The sequence below is a fragment of the Channa argus genome, chromosome 4, assembly GCF_033026475.1.
Source record: "Channa argus isolate prfri chromosome 4, Channa argus male v1.0, whole genome shotgun sequence".
Taxonomy (NCBI): Eukaryota; Metazoa; Chordata; class Actinopteri; order Anabantiformes; family Channidae; genus Channa; species Channa argus.
The window spans coordinates 21,649,528-21,663,921 of NC_090200.1; the positions used below are offsets into that span (position 1 = coordinate 21,649,528).

A 14,394-nucleotide genomic window follows, 5' to 3' on the forward strand; every position below is an offset into this window, starting at 1 on the left:
GACAAAGGCAAGCATATAGAGATCTATAGGGGATGCTAATTAAAAAAAAAAAAGTGCATAAATTTAGTGACGTTCTCAACAGAAACAATATAGTGAAATCAAAAAACAGCTGTCAGGCTAGACAGTCTGGCTACTGTTCAATTAATGAAATATAAGCATATTACACAGTATAAATGCTTAACTTGGATGATTCATATTACATAATTAAAAACGAATTGATGTATCGATATGCCGAGGTTCACCCATGAAAACCACAATATTTATTAATTTCACTGACTGCCTATCCCATTATGATCGTGGCATAAAATCGAGCTGGACAGACTGACTGAGGTTGATGCTGCATACTGCCTTTTCAAATTTAAAGCCAATTCCACAACCAGCCTTTCACGGTGTATTGATGGGATTAAATGCATGTGACAGCGAAGCACATACAGCTTGTTTCATCATCTCACAGCGCACACTCAACCCTCATCTATTTTCCTGTGCCCCGATCCTTGTTTCACCTGGCAGTGACTGATGGAGTTCAGCTGTGCATCTTGTGAGAAAGAAGAAGAAGAAAAAAAAGAAGAAAGAAGAAGTTTGTAACAATACTATTCATGCGCTCTTGAGCCGTAAAAGATGACTGAACTTTTTATGTGCGGATGCAGAGAATGAGAAACAGGCAAATTGCTTCAGCACCTTAGATCAAAATCCCAGAGGAACGGGACAGAGTGTGAGAAACACTTTGCAGAATTCCACTCAACCAGAGACAGACGTTCACATACGCTTCTTAGAAACCACCTTGAGTCTGTCAATAACTCTACTCTGCATCAGAGCATGGCTGCATTTGAAATCTTAATGCCAAACTCTGTGATTAAATCGATAGGGAAACTAATCTTCTGGTGCTTCGGACCAAATGGTTTATAAATCCTGCAGCAATCCCCTAAGTAAGCAAAGGAATTCATGAATGCTAAACACATTTGGTTTCCTCTCGTCTGACAAAGGGACCGCTTTGATACTACCACTCCTCTTGTACTTGTAGGACAAGGGTGCTGAGCTGGCACTTTTTTAAAAATAGGAATATGAAATGAGGCTTAAACTTTTGATATGGCAAGAATGATATTGCAGCTGGGATGAGCCTATTTGTACTGCACAACCCACCTCCAACTCCTGTGTGTGATGTTGTCTGTGACTTGGCAGAATAGCTTACTTTTTCCTTGTTTTCAGACTTTTCAAAATCATTTTACTTGAGCAGCTAAAAAAAATAAAAATTGTGTAGCAGTGGAACATAAATTAAATTGAAGAGATTAACAGAAGCGGCTGAGAGTAGAAAACACAGTGCACAGTAAGAGGTAGAAATCTATGCTTCCAGTAATACCTCCAAAACTTACATTTAAACAAAGCTGACACCATTAGTACTTAGCATCTTTCACCTTAACAGGTTGCTCAAGGAATCACTGTGTGCGTGTGTGTGTGTACAAAACTACCTTCCTAGTAAACCACTCACACTGTCACACACAAAAGCCATTTGTTTTCATGACTGTTGGATTTAATGTAGAGTTGTTCGAATGAGGATAACCACACTAACCAATGCTGCCCTAATCTGACCGAAACTCCCCCTACTCAGACTCTTCTAATTCCCTATAAGAAAGAGGTGCCAGATGGTCCTGAACAACTGCTGGGGGCCTGAGGATGAGCGCATGTATGGAGATGCCTGGAGTGCCTGCCTCTATTTACCTTGTGCTTCATGTTACCACTGTCAGCCCCATGGATTGGATGGTGTGTGGGTGGTGAGTGCACTTTCAGAGAAAGCCACTATATGTGTGTATGTATTGCAAGTTTTCTTGTACATGTATGCACATCTAGAAAGACGATTTGTACCTGATTTACCTGGTGTTGGGTTACTGCAGTGCACCCCTGCCCCTTCAGTGCTAAGATGAGATGTCAGAGCTTCACAGGCAAACCTTACAACCAGATACAGTAACCTTGTGATTCCTGGAGTGTCAGTGGTATAGCAGCACAGTCCCAGGGGTGTCAAGATACAGTACAACATGCCTGTCACTCTCGCTCCCTCTCTCCCTGAGTTCTCAGGTACCACTGGCCCCATGCTGATGAGCAAACCCTTTATTCCCAGCTCCGCTAACCTTTAACTGGGCACACCGCTGCCCACAGTGTGCCCCCAGTGTGCTGCCATTGAGTGTCAAACGGTCACATGCAGAAGTACTGAGACCCAGAGCCACATGCTGCATCTTAACCCCCACATAACCTCATGCATTTCCCAAGGGACACTGATTAAACTGTCATTAAAATGATCGAGTGGTGGGAAGAAAACAAGAGTATCAATCTGCAGGAACAGAAGGGAATGTACATGGGTGGGTGTCCATTAAATGAATATTACCAGAATAAAAATTTAATTATTGCACAGCGGGGCAAGTGCCGTGCCAGACAAAGTCCACAACCACTTAAGGTTTCTATACTGAGGTATCCACACACACACACACACATACACACACAAAATGTGTTTTACACCCATGATGACAGAGAGAGTCCAAAAACCTCACACTAAAGGGAGAGGTTTTGCACATTTTCAGCACGATTATAATGCATTTGCATTAATGCATCAGTGGTGTGCAGAAGCTATTCACTGGTGTGCGGCTTTTGCCAAAGTAAGGAACATATAGACTGGGCTGAGCCTGAGAAGTGAAAGCCTTGGTACAAATCTTCTGTTACTGATCCTCAGAAAGATAGCGGCTAATATTGACCTTATGACCTCTGCTAAAGTTTGACCTGAAACCGTGCACTGAGGAAGCTTTTGATCTAATAAATGAGACAAGCAGGTCACAGCTGACACACATGGTGCTGATGGTGTCACCATTACTTGATCTACAACAGCTCAAAAACAATAATTCCTAATTAATCATTCAAGGAATAATCACTATTCATTTACTATTCAGTATATGATTTAAGTAGATTAACTTATTTTCTTTTTTATTTGAATACTTACTAATCATTTACCCTATTTTATCTGTTTAAATAGAGGTTCCAAAAAAGGAAAACATGAATTTTATCATAATGAGTAACCTTTAATTTACGTGGCCGGCAACCAATTATGGAAATTGCTTAAATTACCATCTCCAATTCAAACAGAAGTGATCAAGGTCTGAGCACTTATTTGCACTCTAAAAATACTGATGATGCTAAAAGAGGTGCTCACATCCAGAGAAGTCAATGTCTGCTTTTAATAAATTCACTGTGAGCCAAGTTCTTCTGACCCATTCATTCCTTAAACAAACATTCACTCCGACGCAGGGCACACTGAAAAGCCCAGGAGCCATGTGTATGCCTTCGCCAATCACTTTTGCACTTGCCTCTCTGGACTGGAAAATGATATGAGGATTATATAGAGATATTACCTTGAAGCAGCCGAGAACTCCGCTGCTTCTGGCCTGAGCAATGCCACTAGCAGTGCTGTCCGTTTTCCTATATGGAGACAGACTATGAGATAGATCTTGTGTGGCGCATGTGTACGTGTGTGTGTTTTCAATGCTGGCCTGTTCACAGCTGGGCTCGATTAATGCCCACTCTGCTGCCTCCCGTGTGCCCCAGTTAGCAGGGCTCACAACCCAGTGACATGGTGGTTTGGGGTTAGCAGAGTCCCCCAGAGCAGGGATGGTTTTACGCCTCACGCTTTACTGCACCCACACAAAAGACTTGGCCCCATAACCCATAAGCCCTTTAATCCTTTCTGTAAACATTCAGGGGATGCCCACTTTTACAACAAATGCCCATGCAAGGATAAACACCAAAGCCTGCCACACACTCGCCAGATTTCACTGGTGAGAGCAAATTTGGCACGGAGTGCACTTTTACACTGGCATCCTTTCTTTCCCCTATTAGTGTAAGTACTACAACATCAGATTATCACAACAATTACAGTCATTCCAGACTTGGGATCACAGCTTTGACCCAAAGCAAAGACGTGTCTTTAAAAGAGGAAACACACAAATCACATCGCCCTCTCCAGAATCACTTGAAGCTCATGCTGACAACCTCAACTCATATCCCCTTGTTGCATATTGTGTTGCTCATCAATGCAACTGCACTGTAGAGACATATTCTATTTCACTTGCCTGCCCAAAGCAGCATCTGAACCTCATGTTCACTGTAAATCATATAACCATCTGAATGAGTGACCTTAATGAACCCATGTTCACAATCGACCCCCCTTCCTCACCCCACCACCTCCACAAGCCACATACAAAAGAAGATCTGGCCCAATGAAACTGATTCTGTCATGACATCCAGGAATAGCAACATGCACAGAGAGGACTGGGCATAAACACCCTGATGTAATAATTAGAAATGCAGCATTGCAATAACGACCATCACTTTACCCTAACGTTTCCTAATTAACATTTGAAAGAAAGCATAAAGATGGTGCTGATTTACTTAAGCTAGAATGACTCTGTCCACATCATCTTTTACAATATATCTACACATCTGTACCATTAACTATAAGCAAGTAGACTGTGAAGAGCAAAACAATAAAACAGACATCACTTACCCAGAAGATGAGATTAAAGATGAACATCATATACTTCAAGCAGCAGAGGCACCCTCTTGCCATGTTGCACTTCTTGAATTCTAAAAGGAACACAAAGGATAGATCCAAGTAAAAGACTACGTATTTGCTGCCTTTGGGTGAGCTGTACTTGTTGGTCTTGTCTCCTGCACTAGTGTCAGCTGCGGTTCCAGCCTGCCCCTGCTGTGTGTTTTTGCGTGGCCCCGTCGAGCCGTAGAAAGCGCCGGCAGTAAAGCCGCGGCCGCCAAACGGGCGGCCAGATGTGGAGGTCTGAGCAAAATCTGAGTCGCGGCTATCTACAGAAGGGCTACGGTGAATGGCTGACTCCTCACTGCTGGACTTCTCCATGCTCGAGGGCTGCAGCTGCTGATGAAGGGTTCCCTGACGCACAGTCTACCATAGTCTCACAGATAACAAGACAGAACAACTTGCCCTCCAAATCTCCAGTGCTTCACACTCTGGAGCAAAAGGGGGGAAAAAGTATAAAAGCCTCACAGAATCCCAACCACATCCACTTTAACACACACAGTTGAGTAAGAAAGTCCCCAGTGTACAAGTAAGTACAACTGCACTGCTTAGGCACCTCTGCCCAGCTTAAGTGTCTTCTGCTTGCTGCTGCTTTCGTGCTGTGATAGTCCTGAAGTAGCTGTGCAGAAGGGTCCTGTGAGGAGCATTACCCTTCCTTTATGAAAGACCGACTTTCTGGGAAGAAGTCACAGCATTCCCTCTATCCTCTCCTGCAATATCACTCTCCTCCTGTGCTGCTTATTGCTGTGTCGGGCTGCTCCGGTGGGAGTGAGACCCCAGTGAGTCTCAGCTGCTCCACTTCCACGTTCTCCTGCTGACCTGGTAACTTTTCTCCCTCCTTACTCTCCAATCCTCTCTCCACAGCTATCCTTCTCCTTCCTCTTCTTCTCAACGTGCTCTGATGCGCTCTCTCTCTTCCCCTGCTCTCGCTCTGTCTTTCTGAGTGAGCCTGTCTTCTCTAGTGCATCATTCTGTGCTCGGCGGCTCAGTCCTCCGCACTGCCTGTGCTCTGCTCTCCCAATAGCAGCACTATGGTGGATGTGCTATTATCGGCAGACGCAACTAACGGGTTTCCCTATCTTCCAACAAGAGCGCTGCCTTCCTCCCCCAACTCTCTCACTCTCCCCCCTCTCTCTCTCTCCACTCTCCGCACTGAGCAGCTGCAGCCAGACCCAGGCTCCTCCTCTCTACTCGCTGTGCCTTTAATAAGTCCATCACTGTGTTTGCTTTGACTATACATGTTCAGCAATTTTATCTGTGCTGTCAGGGGAATTGAGAGTCCAAAGATGAGTTCAACAAAAACAAACAAACAAAATATGAAGTGTCAAGGTAATTGTAGATAAGTAAAGGCCTGTGTGTGTAGTAGCAGGGTTGGGAGGGGAAATTGCAAGAAGGCTCCTTTGCTCCAGAATAGATATAACTGTCAGTCAGCTAATGAGACAGAAATCTGTGATTTTACACATGCTCATATAGCTACTCACACTGTTTTAATTAGTATGCTGTAATTTCATTGATTAATGTTGCCATGATTGAACTGACAGAAGGTGATTCATCATATATTTGTGAAAATCTGCCTCTAACATACGGTGACAATCACTGCATCTGATGTGGATAGTGCCAACAGTACGGAGCTGTATCTCAGTCACACTGTTGCTCTGTGTTATTCATCACTGTACTGTACAGCCTGCATCTATGTAAGGAGACCCAATTAACTGGCAGTGACCGGGCTTTGGAATTATGGCACCATGTGAAGCACGGAAAGGGGATAGTGGCTTTAAGATGCTGAGAGCTCTCCAACGCAAAGCCAGAGTTGAACGCTGAACAGCCCCTCTGATTTACACACCAAGTTGACAAGATATTCAATTTTAAATATATAAATAGCTACATGTGCACAACAGAGAACAAAGGATAAATGTTAGAGGATCCTAAAGGTAGCGACCGTGACTGAGTTCAACTGCAAAACAAAAACGAGATAATATATTGCCATATTAAAATCTGTCTGTGTGAGTCTGCTACAGCTCAATTTTACCCTTGATAACAATTGGAATAGCAGTGTAATTGCCCTTATTGACTCAAAGACTCAACTTTTCCTCCGGTATTGTGTAGCTTAAACAAGTCTACCGCTAGACTGCACATTGTTCTGCAGTGGTAATGGTCTTCTGTCAGCTGAGTGCCTGTGATGGCTCAGCCTGCAGACAGATGGAGGAAGAGTTTCAAGTGAATGGTCTTAAGGGTAAATCCAGTAATACCCAATTGACATAGACAACCTAATCCAACTCTCTTGCATTTCACCATTGTAGACTAAAAATCAGCTTTAGGGAGGTGCACGTATTGTGCTTGAAATGCACACAAATGATTAAAAACTAAAAAGATTTGTGCTCTTTTTAACAACACAATTCAACATAAATGTATGATGGTTAAAAAAAATGCAAAGTGTGTGTAAATTATAAAATAAAACTGCTATCATTTAAAGGAATGGTTCCACTATGTAGTAAGCTCAGCATAAGGACTGGAAAAGCATAAGGAGGGAAAGCAGTAACAAAATCCAACTATCAGCACCCCAAAGCTCAAACATTAGTACAATATATCTTGCTCAAAAATATTTTTAAAAATGTATGATTCCCTGGACAGTCACTTTCTTATCACCCCACTGAAGATTGGAAATGTCAGCAAGTCACATCTCTCAGCCAAGACAATATAAATAAACCTGGCAAATTACCCCCAATAAAGCTTAACCTGTCTTATTTACACTTTGGGAAACCAAATGAGAGACACAATTTGTTATTTATTGAGCTTTGGAGGGACTGGTAGGTGGGTTTTATTACCAGCCTAATTGTTTCTGCGTGTCCAGTTTCTGTTCAAAGCTATAAGCTCAGCAGCTGCTGGCTGGGGCCAATTGTACCGTACAGAGAAAGGAGTGGTATTGATCTTCTTATCTCACTCTTGACAAGAAACCCAGTGTCAAAGTATTGTTTTAAGAGAACACATTTTACTTCAAAAAGTCACTTTTAAGTTATAATCTATTGTCTTACAAACACTGAAGGGTTTTGGGTGTGGGGGAGAAATGCAAATGGTAAAATGTATCTTTAGGATGAAGGACAATCTGGCCACTGCCAGGAGAAAACCACACATTTCTACATTACCCACTCTTCAGGAACTAGTAAAACATGTGCCTATTATTCATGTAGACCACAGCTTTTCAGAGGTTTCTTTGTGGTTTTGAAAAGCTTTTATTAAATGGAAAATTACAGAATGTTCAGCATCTCGGACACTGAGCAACACTTTAATCTGACATCAGCATTTTGACAGCTCATTTAATTTGGCCTCCACAAAATCTCAAATATCTCTGAGCACATGTTTCCAGTTCTGGAGACAAATCTATTATCAGTATTATCTATATAAAGTAGCCGCTTAACATGATTAAGGTGAATTCCTCATGCATAGAGCCGCCAGGGTCACATGATGAACAAAGCTGCACGAATCACAGGGTTTCCCTTCAGTCATTTTGAGGATGAAAACCTGTAAACACTGTCAACATTCAGGCACATTTCAGCAGATGAGTGTTCAAATTCAATAAAATCTAAATTTGTGTGGTACTTTCTCAAAAGGTACACAAATTTAGACGAGCTCAATGTGCATGTTACTGATTCTTTAAATATCCTAAAGGACACATCTGAGCCCATTCCTCTTTGAGTGCCACACAGATCCATCCAACTGCTCACAATGGATTTAACAGGGCTCTCTGCATGGCTGTATTAGGTTGAAGAGGTAAAAGAGAGAAAGAGACAAAGCAAGCCTCAAGAGAAATGGACGTCTCTAGCATGACAGAGGTGTTGAGGGCTGGAGAGAAGCAGGATAAAAATCCATAGAGCAGCAGCAGAGGAGAGCAGAGCAGAGTGATGAGATTGTATTTAAACATTACTGCGGATGCTAAATAAATCTGTCAGACAGACAAAATGGAGGAAATTAGAGTTCAGAGGGAACCAACTGGGACTCTCCCGGAGATCTTCCGACAGCATTTTGACAAAAGGTAATGAGAACATTTAACCCGGTAACTGAACCCGGACTCTGTGAACGAATAATGACACATTAGTGGTGTCAGGAGTGCGTGCCAAACAAGGTATTCATTATAAAAGATTAGCAGGAAGACAAATATTTGTATACTGGGAGATGTAGTCTACAATTTGTACAGCATTCAAAAACAACATGAGACTAAATAGCAAACATATTCCAGATGGCCAACAGTATTGAGTGGGCTGAACTTTACCAAAGTGTATTGGTATTAAGTTAAATAATAAAAAATCTGTCCAATGAAATCCTGCATCAGAAACACTCATTTAAGCCTCAAACCCGAACATTGTCTTGAGAGTAAAGAAATGGGCCTCTAATCAATTCTTAACAATATCTAAATCTCTAAAATTAAACATATTCTACAAATAGCTGAATCTTAAAATGTTTTATAGATCATCATTTCTTTCTTATGATGGCAGAAGGAGACGCATTTTATAATTCAAAAGGAGAAGAAGAAAAATGTCATTTTACCCACCATCTGTAACCCCTAGCAATAATAATCACGTTTCTGTTGTTTGGGTTGTATTATACATCAGTGACATGAAAAAGAGGGGTTTAAAGAGACTGGATTAAAAGGCTACACTTGAAAAATTAGCTTCATAACATGCTGCTTCACTTGAAGACAAGCATTATGTTAGAGGATAAAAAAAGCTATAAACAAATACTGTAAAAAAAAAAAAATTAAAAGACTATACTACAGCACTACAAAACACCATTGTGCTCACATTATCATTTAAAGCAGTCTAATTTTCCTACACCTTACGTCAGCATCTGGTAAGCTTTAGTAAAAACCTCGCCAGACCTAAAGCTATTAAAAAAAAGCCTTAAACCTTAAAACCTTACCTTTTTTTACCATCCATATATTTTTACCATCCATATATTTTGTTTTTTTTCATTAATATCTCAAATCTTTAGATATCATTTTCTTAATCATTATTGCCATATACCATGCAGTAACACACCGTCTGTTGCAGTTTGCTAAAAGTAGATTTATGCCAGTTTGAACAAATGTTACATATTTCTATGCAATTATATAAGAACCTCCTTATTTGTTCAATTGCATATAGGCTATTCTTTGATGATGATGATGACAATTGTTGATTGTTATTTTTTATCGTTTTGCAGCTTAATCTAATCAGTCTGCAGGTCTGACAGAGGGGAATGCAACTGGATGTAGAGTATTTTACTGAACCTGCCAAGCCAGTATTTCATCCAATTTGTAGTGTAGGATTTCTGTTATAAAAGTATGGTCTTGCAGTCCAAGCTTCAACCAAGATGGCATTACTATTACATAACCAGGCTTATAAATCTGCCTACCTTGCAAGTGACGATACTGTTTAACAGTTCGCAAGAACAGATTAATACTTCCCACAACAAAGACGGGTCTTCCAATTTAAAATAGGTTGATTCCCCATTAATAAAAGACACTGCCTCCAGTCCATCAATCAAGTGGAAGATTTGGTACAACGTAAAACAGGGATGTCATAGCTCAATAACAGCCAAAGAGTGAACACAAAGGAATGTATTGTTCTGCACTGACACAATAAGACCAGTTAAGAGACGTCTACTACAATATGATATCCAGCAAATTAAAAACAGCTCAACTAAAGATAACTATAGCTACTGCATATTGTTAACTCACAATCCAAAAAAGCTGCAGAGCCTGAGCTACAGCAAGAGGCAGGTTAGTACATATAACAAGAAGATGAAAGGATCACAAATTGGATGGGAAAAGGTAAGAAAATATATAGTACTTTGTATTAGGAGCTTAAGTATGTACGTTCTTAGTTCACCTTCTGTTAAGCCTGGCAAAAATAACACAGTAGTCTGATTGTATGAAAGCTGAGTTTGTTTGAGAGAATGTGTTTTGATACCATAATAAAAAAATATGTATGTGTGTGTGTGTGTGTGTGTGTGTGTGTGTGTGTGTGTGTGTGTGTGTGTGTGTGTGTGTGTGTAGGCTTTTTGTTAGAACTTCAGTTGTTCATTGTTTTGGTTGATTTTATTCTGGTACACTTTATCCCTGATGCTTGCTTTTCTCGGATTATTATATAATCTTAAATGAATACTCTTTTCTCTTGGGTTTTCTTTTCTCACCGTTTTTTTTTTTTTTTGTAAGAATCTTTCACCAGTGTTTCTGACATTTATCAAGTACATGACTAATTATTCCATTAATCAAACCATAATTGATAGACCTTTCTATCATAAAATCATTAAATGCAGTCCAGCTCATCTATGCAATGTATTTTTCCCTAAAATGTCACTGCATAAAAGACTATGGTAGACTTCAAAACAGACTACATCAACTCCTTTATGTAAAAATATGTAAAATTTAAAGGTCGACGTGATCTAATCTTTTTTGTCTACTGTCATGTAGAATTCAAACTTCTCCACTGAAGTATGTGTATGGGCTTTTTGTTGTTTTAATAGCTGATTAAGTACTTGTGATACCAATTTGTTTCTTGTACCAGAAAGATTTAATAAAGTTGTCTTTTTAATGTGATAGTTGTTTTATTCAATCATATTCCAGGCTACAAGAGGTCTCTTGGAAAAAATACTAAAACGTAGGCCCACTATTTTTAGCTGAATTAATAAACAGAATCACATCCTTCATGAGATAAATGTCAGTATTTTGTATGTCTTTGATATACTGTCACCCAATGTCTCTGATTTACTGACTGGAATTGAATCATGACAGTCAGCCATAGTCACAAGGTCACCTCACACGTGGGAGCCTCATGGAAAAACCACTGGCTCCAATGAAATGTCAATCCAGGACACTTTAAGAAAATGTGCTATTCCTCTGCAATAGAATAAAAGATACCTAGAACTACATAAAAATGTACCACAGCATACTTCGGACCAGTCAGATCTGCAGACATAGATCCTGGTGTGAATACCTGAGCATAGCAATTATAAATACAAAAGATTTCCCCCCACACGATATGTCACTGCCTGTGGCCCTTTGATCCTCGGAACTTTGGGCCAAGTTTGTTGCTGTAGATGTAAAAAGACAGACATAAAAAAAAAGACATGTCCTGTGTGGACCATCCTTTCCGGACATTAAACTCATCTGCCTCATCTTCCAATTCAAATTAAAATCAGATGTCAATCTGGTTTGATATTTATGATTCTATCTTACCCTTTCATGATGCTTATTATTACCCTCTGAGACAAGGATGGCCAGACAGTGCTGCCATTCTTCGTTCTTTCTTGGGTGATTTGCAACCTAAAAGTCAATAAAGGTGTCTGGAAAAGGTGTTAATTAGGAATTTATGACATAACACTCCCCTGAAGATCCAACTGTGATAGCATGTGAGGGCTCCAGATAATGGCACTAAAGCTGGAAAGGATCAAGCACTGATCCGCAAAGTCAAATGCTCTAAACACTGACCATATTTGGGAGTATCAAGCTGTTGACAGAGCACTTACAAAGCGAGACACTTTCCCATGAAATGCATTTTAAGCGCTTACGTAAACGTGCTTAACAGTTTTGTATTTGTTTATTCATCCTCTCAAGTAAGAAAAACCACTGAAGGCAACACTGCGTGAAAGGGACCATCTGCTAAAAACTAGAGACACATTTGTGGCTCCTGTCAGGATTTGAGTTGAAGGACCAGCAGTTGTGACACTTCTATAAACATACACACAAGAAGTGCACACAAGTCACACACACCCCCACAAACATATAAAATTAAATACTTAAAATGGTTTGCTGTGGCGATCCTGAACTCACAGAATAAGAGAAAAAGACAAAAAAATAAATAAAGGCCCAGCAGCCAGACCTGCAGCCAAGCCCCAATCGAAACTTAATTCCTACAGGCACGGCCATCAGAGCTTCGGGAGATATGGTGGGACATAAGAGACAGGTGGGATTTTACAGGTAAAGTAAGTATACTCAGACTACAGAATACTACATTAGCATTTAGATCAGAAAGTGTCTCTTGCTATTGAAATGCAACATAGTATCACAGTGCAGTAAAGTCAAGCTCAATAAAAGCTGTGCAGAGAGGTAGAATGCCTGGAATGTCTGGATAAATGAATCCAAGAATAGTTTCATAGATAAACCCGCTCTGACACAACCTTCCGATAATTTTGATCAAAGAGTGGAATAGTTAAGTCCACCGGTGTCCTACGCTTGATGTAATATTTAAGAGAATAATAATAGCCCTGTGAAAAAGGTGACGCGTTAGCAATCGTGCCACTTCAGTTGTTCACTAGAAATGTGTGGACTTACTGGCTCTTTGCTAATTAAACTTGACTGGAGGGGTCTTTGAAAAGTATGCTGAATCAGTTCCACATTTGACAGGATAATGGTAATATGTTTGAGATATAAGAAAATGTTGCCAAAAATAGCTACAATATAGATATATAGAGTGAGAAACACACACATACATACATACATATATATATTATATATATACATTTTTTTTTTTTTGAAAATACAATTATTATTATCATGTTATTGGTTTTCATCACACCCCTTAGCCCTGCAGCTTGACAGACAAAACTAGAAACACTCCACTGAGAGGCAAGAAAGTAGAATCGTGCAATAAATGGTGTCAATCACCTCAGGAATTTTTGCCTTGTAGGTACAACACAGTGTGCTAGAGAACCTGTGTGCTGAGATTAAGTGAGATAACAAACATAATTAGCAACCCCATAAACTGTCAACAGCGAGCACAAAATGTGGAAAAACATCCTAAAATAGCACTACTTAGAAAACGGTTACAATTCCACATTAAACTTACAAGTTCTACATTTTCTTTGATGCACAAATGAGCAGTTTTACTTTGGTAGTGCAGTGTACATTATGGTTTGGGTCTTTTGTGTGTCGTAAGAAGTGAAAGTGATATGAAATAAAGTGGAAAGAGGGGGACCCAATACCACTTTTTCACAGACTGAGTACAAATACTAACTTTTAACCCTTTAACTTCCACACTAAGAAATACATTTGCAAAAAATATTTAGTAGTCATACTGTGTTTTAGCAATATTCCAGGTTTTATTTGTCAGATTACCCAATAAGGAAGCAGATATGCAAGTCAACCAGCTGGCTGAGCTGCCAATTTATGGTAATTTCGGGCATTATGTGCAAGTCAAACTGCTGGTTAATGTGTCCTGTTAGGTCGATCCTAGGCATGAATGGATTTCATTCATTTCTGCAACAAAATTGTTAGTTTTATTTATTTTTTCATATAAAAACATTACAGAGAGTGCTTGCTTGCTTGCGATACCTAGTACTGATACAAGTACTAAATTGTTTTGCGTCTAGTGGGACTTGCTGGACTAAAATCCTCATCAATCTACTGCACGGCTACTAAGACACAGATGAGAGACATCGGCAAATGGTCCAAATGGTAGTGGGACAGAAAGTTATGAGTGTTCTCCAGCCAAAACTAATACATTATGGTGCCACCCGACAGCAACTTATGCTAAATGAAAAGAAATGAAACGATGAACGAAGTAAAGATTTGAAGGGAGATCTTGGATGGGGAGTTGTGCACAACACAGACAGTCTACAGAGGAATGTGGAGGTAAAATAACTTTGTATAACAAAGCAAAGTTTAGCTAAAATTCTAGTTCCTGTAGATTTTCCTCAGTTGTCACTGATGTCAGTTGCAAATATTGACCATGTTTAAAATAACCTTGAAAAACATGAGTTATAAGTAACTGGATCTTAAGACTTAAGCATTGCACAGCTTGCATTTCGCTTTACTTTTGATATCGGCATTG

General features: G+C 40.0%; 1 protein-coding gene across 6 annotated transcripts in view; it reads right to left on the reverse strand.

Annotated features, from left to right (window-relative positions):
* The window catches only part of tspan9a (tetraspanin 9a), a 184,704-nt gene that overhangs the window by 60,430 nt on the left and 109,880 nt on the right, over nt 1–14,394 (reverse strand). For 5 of the 6 annotated variants that reach the window (XM_067503093.1, XM_067503092.1, XM_067503090.1 and 2 more), the window contains one exon: nt 4,544–4,623. In XM_067503093.1, coding sequence (XP_067359194.1) covers nt 4,544–4,606 — 63 coding nt within the window. In that variant the 5' untranslated portion in view covers nt 4,607–4,623. Of the gene's footprint in view, nt 1–4,543; nt 5,705–14,394 lie in introns of those variants that run through there. The other variant, XM_067503087.1, reaches the window with a different exon arrangement.